The 10,070-nt window shown below is 74.8% G+C and overlaps 1 protein-coding gene across 1 annotated transcript; it reads right to left on the reverse strand.

The window, feature by feature from the left end:
- Positions 1–6,493: 6,493 nt before the first annotated feature.
- On the reverse strand, positions 6,494–9,875 carry LOC126086339 (collagen alpha-1(I) chain-like). Its single transcript, XM_049902494.1, has 6 exons — positions 8,969–9,875; positions 8,364–8,915; positions 8,057–8,117; positions 7,793–7,984; positions 7,429–7,515; positions 6,494–7,325 (listed from the first exon to the last, which is right to left on the reverse strand). Exons 1-6 carry the CDS (start codon positions 9,873–9,875, stop codon positions 6,494–6,496), a joined length of 2,631 nt encoding a protein of 876 aa, XP_049758451.1.
- Positions 9,876–10,070: the final 195 nt, after the last annotated feature.

Raw genomic sequence — 10,070 nt, forward strand, 5'->3', positions numbered from 1 at the left:
GGCCCGTCCGTGTCTCCGGAGGGCACTCTGCGGTGCGGGCGCACGCGCGCGCGGGCGCGTTCCCGTCCTTCCGTCCGTCCGTCCGTCCGTCCGTCCGTCCTCCTCCTCCTCCTCCTCCTCCTCCTCCTCCTCCGCCCCCCACCGCCCACACCCCCGCCGCCCCCCGCCGCCCCCACCGCCTCCGCCGCCTCCAAACCTCTTCCCCGCCTGGCGGGTGGCACCCGGCGGCCACGTCGGACTGGATCCGGATATCGCCAGCGTGGGGCCCACGGCAAGGGCGCAGGCTGGGTGGGGTTGGGGGTGCGTGGTGGGCCGTGGGGGGGGGGTGGCGCCAGCGGTCCTCGGCGGCGGCGGGCCTAGCGCGCACGTGCCCCTCCGGTTTCAGTCGGGACCGCCTCCGTGACGTCGAGGAGAGCTTCTCCATCCGTCCGTCCGAGGGCGCGGGGGTTCGGCGGACCGAGGGTGCCGTCGTCCCTCGACGACCGCCTTCGGGTCGCGCGCACACACACGCTCGGAGGCGTCCCGTCTCAACTGAAAGGGGTCGGCGGAGTAGAAACCGCGGCCCTCGAGACAGCTCCCTAACGCCGGGTGCGTGCGGCGGGGTGCTTTCTACACCCTACGGAAGGAAAACGCCTGTGGCCGGAGTTCTCGACGCCCGCCTTTCGACGCACCCTCTCGTCGCCTCGCTCCGTTTCCTAAGGCTCTCGTGACTCCTCCCGTTCTATTTCAGGGAGGCGCAGCTGAAGGGCTATCCGCTCCGCCCGTCCGTGAAGTTGGGCTTTCCCCCCGAAGGTGGCCGGAAGGGGGTGGGGGGGGCGCGTGAGCCAAAGGATCTTCAAAACGCGGCGGCGGCGGTACCGCTTTCGGCTCTCGCCGATCCCACGCAGAGGCGGGGGCGCGGGCAGGTCCGCGCGCAGGTGCCCGTGTGAAGGTGCAGGCGCGTGCAGGCGCGCGCGCGCGCGCGCCCTCGGGCATGTACGTAGAGGCGGGCGCCCGCGCGTGCACACCCCTAGGCGTACGCGCGCGTATCCGCGCGGGTACGCACGGGCAGGCACACGCGTACGAGTACGCGCGTGCGGACGCACCCGCCCGCCCGCGCACGGGCGCGTGCACGCGCCTGCGTGTCCGTATCTGCAGCCACGGGCGTGAGCGCGTAGGCGCCTACCGTCCTTCTTCTACCTAACGCCGTCACCGGGCTGGCTCGGCGTCCAGGTACGCCTGTCTCCCCCTCCCCTCCAATCCCCTCCCCCTCCCCGTCCCCCTCCCCTCCCCTCCCCGTCCCCCTCCCCTCCCCGCCCCCTCCCGTCCCTCCCCCATCCCCCGTCCCCCTCCCCTCGTCTCCCCTCCCCTCGTCTCCCCTCCCCTCCCCCTCCCCCTCCCCGTCCCTCCCCCCACCGCCTCCCCTCCCCCACCCCTCCCCCTCCCCTCCCCCTCGCCTCCCCTGCCCCCATCCCCCTCCCCTCCCCCACCCCTCCCGCCCACCCCCTCCCCCTCCCCCTCCCCCTCCCTCTGCCTGTCTCCTTCCTTTTCTGAAACCGGGTTTTCCTCTTCGAGAGCCGTTCCGCCCCTCGGGCGAAACCAACTCGCCGCGTACCGGAGACCGAGTGCAAAGACGGAGCCCCGGCGGCGCGGCGGCGGCGGCTCGGAGCTCGGCTGCCGACCGAGATCGTCGGCGGTTCGGATCCGCCGGCTCCTCCTTGGGAAGCCCGTGGGGCGGCTCGACTCTCTCCCCTAGGGCCGCTCCGAGTCCCGAGCCGCTCGACGGCACGCGACGGCAGCGGCGCCGCAGTCAGCTCTCTAAACGGAAACGACGACGATGACGAACGTCAGTCTTCACCGCCACGCCCTACTCCCCACCCGAGCACCGTTCCAACTCGGGTGTTTCTCTCCCTGTGGCGGGGGTCCCCCCCGACTGAGAAAAAATAAACCGCCCCCCGAGGACGGCCCGCGTTCGGAGCCTCTTGGTAGTAGCGCGCCTTCACGGGACGACGGCACGCGCGCCCGTCACCCGCTTCCCGGAAAGTCCCCCCCCGCAGAGAGTCGCGAACTCGGGCGAAGACGGAGGAGTCCGCGTACCCGTCGCCCAAGGTTCAGCCATCGTCCGATTGGAAACCGGTGCCTTCCCGGTCCCGCCTTCCCGTCGATCGACGCCTCCCGGGGGTGGGATGGCTTCCAGCCGAACCAGCCTACCGTACCCTTCCCCTCCTACGTACCTCGGGAGGTCGGCTCGGACAGGGAGGGACCCGTCAGATGTCCAGTCCGCCGTGAGCTTTCCACGACGACGGTCGGCCGGTCGGCCGGTCGGCCGGTCGGCCGGTCGGCCGGTCGGCCGGTCGGCCGGTCGGTCGGTCGTCCCGGAACACCCCGGTCGGGTCCGCGCGCGCGGCACGGGCTTCACACACCTCGCTCCTCTGGCTTCCCGGGAGACGCTCGCGGCACGGCGACGTGTGCAACGCGGGAACGGCGACGCTGCCCTCGGCCTTACCGTCCCCCCCCCTCCAGCCGAATACGGCCCCGGCCCTCACCGCGGGCCGAGTTGGGGGGCTGGGGGTCGGGCCGGGGGGGCGATCGGCGGCGGCGGCCCTCGTCGGCAGGCGGCGCTAGCGCCGCCGGCGTGCGGCCTTACGGTTCCCGTTGCGATTCCCCTCGTGGGCTCGGAGAAAAGCCTCTCCATCCGGCCAAGGGGGCGCCTGTTCGGCGGACCGAGGGCGACGACGGGGGGCTGCCCGTCCGCCTGGGCGCGCGCGCGCGCGCGCTCCCGCAGGCACAGGCGCGCGCGGGCGCGAGCACAGGCGCACACGCTCAGACACGCGCTCACGCGCAGACGCGCACAGACGCGCGCGCACGCACGCGCAGACGCGCACTCAAACCCACACAGACACGCACAGACGCACACACAGACGCACGCACAGACCCGCGCTCACGTGCGCAGACACAGGCGCGCGCGCACAGGCGCGCCCACGCGCGGGCGCACGCGCGCGGACGCGCACTCACGCCCGCACGGACGCGCACTCGCGCCCCCACAGACGCAGGCAGACACGCACACGGGCACGCCCGCAGATGCGCACGCGCACGCACGCAGTCACGCGCGCACACGCAGGCACACACGCCCGGACACGCGCGCACACGCCCCCGCAAAGACGCGCCCCCGCACAGACGCGCGCGCGCACAGGCACGCGCACCGGGACGCGCGCGCGAACGGACGCACGCACGCGCGCAGGCACGCGCGCACACGCACCAGGGCACCCGGAACGTTTGCCAACTCCCCGCCCACCTCAGCACCCCACCCCCCGGGCCCGAGGCGCGTGGTCCCCCACCGCCCCCACCCTCCGACCCCCCCACCGCCCCCACCCTCCGACCCCCCCACCGCCCCGCTCTCGGCCCCCCACCCCCAACCCCCCTCCGGCACTCCACCCCCCACCCCCACGACTCACGCACACACGCCCGCCCGCCCGCCCGCCCGCCCGCATTCGGGAGCCGCCGGAGATCTCTCGATGCTCGAGACGCCGACTCACCCCTCTCCCCCCCCCCGCCCCGGAGACGCCACCTTCCCGAGTCCGCCCGCGAGCCCGGAGAGCGCTCCCTCGGGCCGAGCCGCCCGAGGGCCTCTGGGCGGGCGTTCGCGGCTGGCCCGCCGCGCCTCCGCTGGACCTCACTAAGTCCGGCCTCGCTCCCGAGAGCCTCGAGGGCCTCCCTCGGTGAGATGTCTCCCCAGTCGGACCGGGGGGCCCAGAGCCGGTCCGTACCGGCTCTGGGAAGGCGTTCCCGGCCTCCCCCCCGCCCCCCGTTTGCCCGCCCGCGTCGCGGGAGGATGGAAAGCGATGAGGAAGAACGCTCTCGGTGGCGGCCGTGGTTTTCTTTTGCGACGCGGATGCCGGCAAACGCACGGCTCCCTCCCTCCCTCCCTCCCTCCCTCCCTCCCTCCCTCCCTCCCTCCCTCCCTCCCTCCCTCCCTCCCTCCCGACGCAATTTGCCCGTTCAACCCGCCTCACGCGTACCGTTGGCTCGGCGACAGGGACGACGGCGGAAAACGTCTCCCGGTCTGCCTGCTGCGCCACGCGGGCACTCAAAGAACGAGGAGGAAAACTTCGGGGACTGGCGGTCTCATCCCGTCCCGTTTGTCGCGTCCGTCCAAAGCATACGGATCGGAGAACACCTGCCCGTCCGACGCTTGGGACGTGCTCTCTTCTCCCTCCCGCCCCCGGTGGACGCTCATCCCCTCGGGCGCCCCCCCCCCGTTCGGCCCTTTCGGGGGCGAGCGCGCGCGCGCGCGCGCCCCATGACGCTCCCGAGAGGTTTCCCCGGCGGCCCGGGGGAGTCTGTCCCCTCTGCCACCCTCGAGCCCCGGCCGGGGCCCAGGTGGACCCGGTTCCACCCCCCGCCGCCCTTCGCTCCGGTCGTCGGCCGTCACCCGGCGGCCGCTTCGATACCGTCCCCCTCCGGAGCTCTGCGGCGCCGACGGGATGGGAAGCGGTCCCGGCGGGCGCGCGCTGGCCACGGCGGCCCGGGGCCTTCGCTCCGTCTCCTCGAGTCCGGCCTGGCTCCCGGCGTCCTCTCGGGGTCCTCCCGGGGTCCTCCCGGGGTCCTCCCGGGGTCCTCCCTCCCTCCCTCCCTCCCTCCCTCCCTCCCTCCCTCCCTCCCTCCCAGGGCCCCCCCCGAGTGGGACACGCCGGCTGGCCGGCATGGTGCTCCAGGGCTCCAGCGGGGTAGACGGGATCTTCCTGGCTGAGGGGTGAAATGGCCCGGCTGGGCCGGACCCCCTTGGATCGGAACTTTGGGAGATGGGGCCAAGGTGGTGGAATAGGCTGACGCTTCCGCCTAGCTCTCTTGACGACAAAGACCCGGAAACACAAGCGAACGAGTATGTCTGCGACGAGCGGGGAGTCCTGACCGTCCAAGGCGGGCTTAGACGACGCACTGAGGGGCAGCGGCAGGAAGAGACCTTTCAGGGGCAGAGAGGGTTTACCGGCCCTGCCCCGCGGGGAGCCCTCAGGCACCATTCCCAGAGCGGCTGCTGCAGTGGGCTGGTACCGTCGTTCCTTCCACTGCTGTTCCGTCAGGGAGAAGCAGCCAGCCGCACAGCCTGCTCACACCTCCGGAACCTGAGGAGGGCCCGGCCGGGCGGATCCCCTTGGCCCAACCGACCCCGCGCTGTGGCCGGCCCCACCGTCTTCCGGCCGCCCCGCGCCGAGAAACGTGTTCGGCGGCGGCGCTGGGAGGCGGGGGAGGGGGCCTGGGGGGGAGCCGGGACGGGGCCGGGCGTCCGGCCGCCCGGCGACGCGCCCTCGCCGGCCGCCGATCCGGATCCGTCCCGCTGCACTCCGCGCCGGTTGTCGGCCGCCACCTGGCGGCCGCTTTGATATCGTCTTCCCCCGGAGCTCCGGCGCCGGCGACACGCGCGGGAGGCGATGTGGCCGCGCTGGCCGAGGCGACGTTCCCGGACGCCGGCGGCGGCGTCGGCAGGATCGTCCTGGCCGAGGCGGGAAAGGGCCCGGCCGGGTGGATCCCCTTGGCCCAACCGACCGCGCGCCGTGGCCGGCCCCAACGCCTTCCGGCCGCCCCGCGCCGAGAAACGTGTTCGGCGGCGGCGCTGGGAGGCGGGGGAGGGGGGCGGGGGGGGAGCCGGGACGGGACCGGGTGTCCGGCCGCCCGGCGACGCGCCCTCGCCGGCCGCCGATCCGGATCCGTCCCGCTGTCGCCCGCGCCGGTTGTCGGCCGCCACCTGGCGGCCGCTTTGACATCGTTTTCCTCCGGAGCTCCGGCGCCGGCGACATGGGAGGCGCTGTGGCCGCGCTGGCCGAGGCGACGTCTCGGGACGCCGGCGGCGTCGGCGGGATCGTCCCGGCCACGGTGGGGCGCCGGCGCCAGAGCCACGTTCCGGAATTGGGCCCGCAGCTTCATGTGGCCGAGGCGGCCGCCGCCGCCGCCGCCGCCGCCGCCGCCGCCGCCGCCGCCGCCGCCGCCGCCGCCGCCGCCGCGCTCCCGGGTGCCGTGTTTTAGACGGCGCTGGACCGAACCGGGCCGCACCGAGACGGCGCAGGCAGAAGAACGGGACAAGGCACGCCCCGGCCGTTCGCGCGCCTTCCTTCGCGCGGCCCGGTCGTCACCGGGGCCTCCGGCGTAGGTCCGGGGTGGCCCGCGGAGGGCGCCCCGGGCCCGGGCGCGGTCCCGCGTGGGGTCCGGACCGTCGGAGAATTTTTTCAAAGTCCCGCTCCGGGGGTCCCCGGGCCGAGGTTGCCGCCCCCGGCCCGCCCCGGCCCGGCCACGGACTCGCGCGGGGCCCGGACCTTCGGAGGGGCCCCGCCGCCCGAGAATTTTTTCCAAGTCCCCCCTCCGAGGGTTCCCCGACCGGCCCGCGTTGGCCGCAGCGCAGGCGGCTGGCTCTGAGCGCCCGCGCGGCCCCGGCCAGCTCCGTCACCCCGTCCCGCGGGTCGACCAGAGGATCCCGGGAGCTCCGGGGGGGGGGCGGGGCGCTGGGGGCCATGGGGTCGCGCTACGGACCAATGGCCGGGCCGCAGTTCCGGGGGCTCGCCGTGGGGAGCGGGCCCCTCCCGCCGCGGGGCGTGGCTTTTCTCTCGCCCAAAACGGACGATTTGGGCCACCAGATTGGTGCTGACACGCTCTCCTCGCTGGGTGACTCCCGCTGAGCAGATGGGAAACCTGGACGGGTCCGTAGACGCTGGTCCACCGACGGCCCACGCCCTCCCCCGCTCCTCCCCGCTTGAGCCGCCCGCCTGGGGCCCGTGCGCCGGCTCTCGCGCGTCCAGGTGTCCAGCCGCGGTGCCTCCCCCCGGTCTCCAGTGCCCGAGGGCGGCGTGGCACGGGCGCCGCGGGCCCTCTGACCCGCGTGCCCCTTGTCGCAGGCACCCGCGGTGGCCGCGGTGCTCGCCAGAGTGTGCCCCGCTCCCCCTCCCCCAGGCCCACGTGCCTCGCGTGTCAGGCGTTCTCCGTGTGCGGGGTCCTCGCGGCCACCTTTCCGCAGCCCGGGCGGGGCGGGCGAGGCAGAAAGCGGGTCCTCTCCGGGGCTGTCCTCGCCCGCCTCCTGGCAGCCCTGGCGGGGGGTCTTCTCCTCCTCGCTTGTGCCTGCGCTGACCCGATCGATGTGGTGTTGTCGTGCTCTCCCGGGCCGGGTCCGAGCCGCGCCAAGACGAGGGACGGACATTCGTGGCGAATGGGACCGCTCTTCTCGCTCAGCGCGCGGGCCCCTCGCTCCTCCTCCCCGCCCGCCGGTGGTGCGCAGAGGGGCAGGGGCACGGAATCCGGCCCGACCTCGCTCATCTGCCCTCGTTCGCGGCCTCGCGGCCAGCGTCGGCGGTGGCGGGGTCCTGAGACCGAGCAGGACCGCCTCTGCTCGTGGCCCTGGTGTTCTGCCTCGCGTCGGGCCCTCCCCCGCCCCCCGCGGCGGGGGGGCCCTCCGGTCCGACGCACCCGCGTGCCCCACCCAGGTGGTGCCGGTGCGCCTCGAGTGGCCCTTTGGCGGTGCCCCTGGAACGCTCCAGGCCGTCCCTCAGGTGCCTGAGGCCGGGTGGCGGTGCCGTTCCCCGTTCCCAGCCCACCCTTCCGGTCACCGCTCACGCGTGTGGGCGTGCGCCCCTCGAGCCGAGAGAAACAAAAAAGAGGAGTGCGGCCGAGAGGGAGAGAAAGGATGTGGAGGAAAAAAAAAAAAAAAAGAGGGGGGTCGAGCGGGGTAAGACCTTTAGAGCATGCACGCCTCGCGGGAGGGTGCCGTGCCTGGTCCCGAGAAGGCGGGTGAGAGAGGGGTGCGCGCGTGCGTGCCCGCCCCGGCGCTTGCCGAGACCCGCGTGAGGCAAGCGAGAGCGGAAGGAGGGGAGGGCCCGCGTGTTGCTTCCGCCGGTGCCGAGGGAAGTCGCCCTTGCGAGGTGGGGGCCCAGGCTGCGTAGCCGCGGCTGGGCCCCGGCGGTCCGTTGTTAGGCTCTGTCGTACCTCCTCCCCCCCCGCGGGCCGCCCTAGAGCGCGGACCCCTCTACAGAGGGAGACCGGGGGGTGTGTTGGGCCTTAGGTGCCCAGGCAAGCCTCGGGTGTGCGCGGCGCGTACCCGCGAGGCCCCGCGCGCTCGCCGGAGCCTGGCTCCGGCGAGGCGGGATGAGGCGGAGAAGCTTTAAAAGAGAAAGGGAAAAAAAAAAGAAAACGGACGACTCAAAAGGCGTGACTTTCCGAGGCCCTCGGTCGCCGCTGCGGTGCCCCCCCCCGTTCCCTCCTCGCCCGAGTGGAGGGTGGACGCAGCACGGAGCGGGGAGCACGCGCGTCCCCGGGTGAGGCAGAGCCGCCGTGAGCACGAGGCGGCAGGCTCCGTTCCCGGCCGCAGAGGCCCACTGTGCCTTAACCCCCCCGCTGGTGCTTACCAATACCGCAGGCCCCCCCCCGCCCATCCCCGGGGCGCCCTCGGGCGCCTGGCGGGGGCCCAACGTGGGGGGCGATGGGTGGGGACGGCCCGTCCTCGGTGAAGAAAGTCTTCTCTAGTCGTCTCCGAGGGTGCCTTGGGGGTGCCGGATCCCCCAGCCGCCGCCCCTCGTCTTGCGCGCAAGCCACCGACCGTGGCTCGCAGGCAGAGCCCCCTCTCCTTCCCGCCCGGTGTGGAGGGAGAGGTCCGCCGGCCCCGCGGTGGGGCCGCGCGCCGCCCTTCGCCTGCCGCGGCCCGCGCCTCCCCCCTGCGAGTCGGGGGAGGGCCTTCGCCGGGCCAGCCGCCTGGCGCCGGGGTCGCGCGCGTCCGTGTGTGCGCGTGTGCGTGCGGCCCTCCCGTCGCGCGCCTGGTGCGGTGGGGCCGGGGGTCCGTCCGGCGGACGGCCCCCGCGCCGTTGTGTGCCGCCTCCCGCCCGCACCCGTCCCGTGCCGCCAGCGGTGCGCGGGTGTGCGGGCCCACCTCCTCACCCGGGAGCTTTCCCGGCGATGTGCCCCTGGGCCGGGGGGATGGGCGTGCCGGGGGCCGCCCCCGCAGCGCCTCCCTCGCCGACGTCGATCGGCCCCGCCCCGCCCGGCCGGCCGCGCACACGCCGTCCCCGGTCTGGGACCGCGAACAGGCCTCGCCGCGTTGGGCGTCGCCACCGGGCCTCCCCGGCCGGTGGTGTCCCCCGGCGACGCGCCCTCGGACCCGGGCCCGGGCCCTGGGCGCGCCGGGCGGGTGGGCGGCGTGTGGCCGTCGTGCGCGTGAGGGTTGCCCGCTGGGGGGGGGCGGTGGGCTGGAGGAGACAGGGAGCGGCGGCGACCGCGGGGGGGTCCGATCCCCCTCCGCGCCGCCGCCGCCGCCACCGCCGCCTTCCCGGTGCCCGCGTCTCCCCCGCCGCCACCCTGCCCCGGCCTCGCCGCGTCCCTCCGGCTCCTGGCTCGGGGCCGCGCCTCCCGCCAGTGCGTATCGCTTCCCGGTTCCCCGGTGGTGGTCCCCCGCCCCGCGCCCGCCGGCGGTGAGTTGCCGGTGGGGGGGGGCTCTCCCGGAGCGGCCTCTCTCCTCCCCGGTCCGGTGCGTGCGTCCGAGGGCCGCCGGGCCCCGGCCGGCCGGGCCGGCCTCGGCCGCCCGCCCGCTCCCCGCGTTCCCGGAGGGCGCCACCGCGGCCCCCTTTCCCGGGTGAGCGCGGTGGGGTTGCGGCGCGCCGGGGCCGCCCGCGCGCCGGGACGCCAGCGCCCCCGCCCCCGCCTCCGGGGCGGTCCCCGGGAGAAGCCCGCCCCCCTCCCCCGCGGTGCGGGAGGGGCCGCTTGCGCGCGCGCGCGCGCGCACGCACGCACGCCCGGCCCCGCGCCACGGCCCGCTCTCGCTCGCTCGCCCGCCCGCCGGCGCGAACGGGCCCGAACGAACGCGCTCCTCCCTTACCTGGTTGATCCTGCCAGTAGCATATGCTTGTCTCAAAGATTAAGCCATGCATGTCTAAGTACGCACGGCCGGTACAGTGAAACTGCGAATGGCTCATTAAATCAGTTATGGTTCCTTTGGTCGCTCGCTCCTCTCCTACTTGGATAACTGTGGTAATTCTAGAGCTAATACATGCCGACGGGCGCTGACCCCCCTCGCGGGGGGGATGCGTGCATTTATCAGATCAAAACCAACCCGGTCAGCTCCC

This window comes from Elephas maximus, chromosome 11, assembly GCF_024166365.1.
Source record: "Elephas maximus indicus isolate mEleMax1 chromosome 11, mEleMax1 primary haplotype, whole genome shotgun sequence".
In the NCBI taxonomy this organism is placed as follows: domain Eukaryota; kingdom Metazoa; phylum Chordata; class Mammalia; order Proboscidea; family Elephantidae; genus Elephas; species Elephas maximus.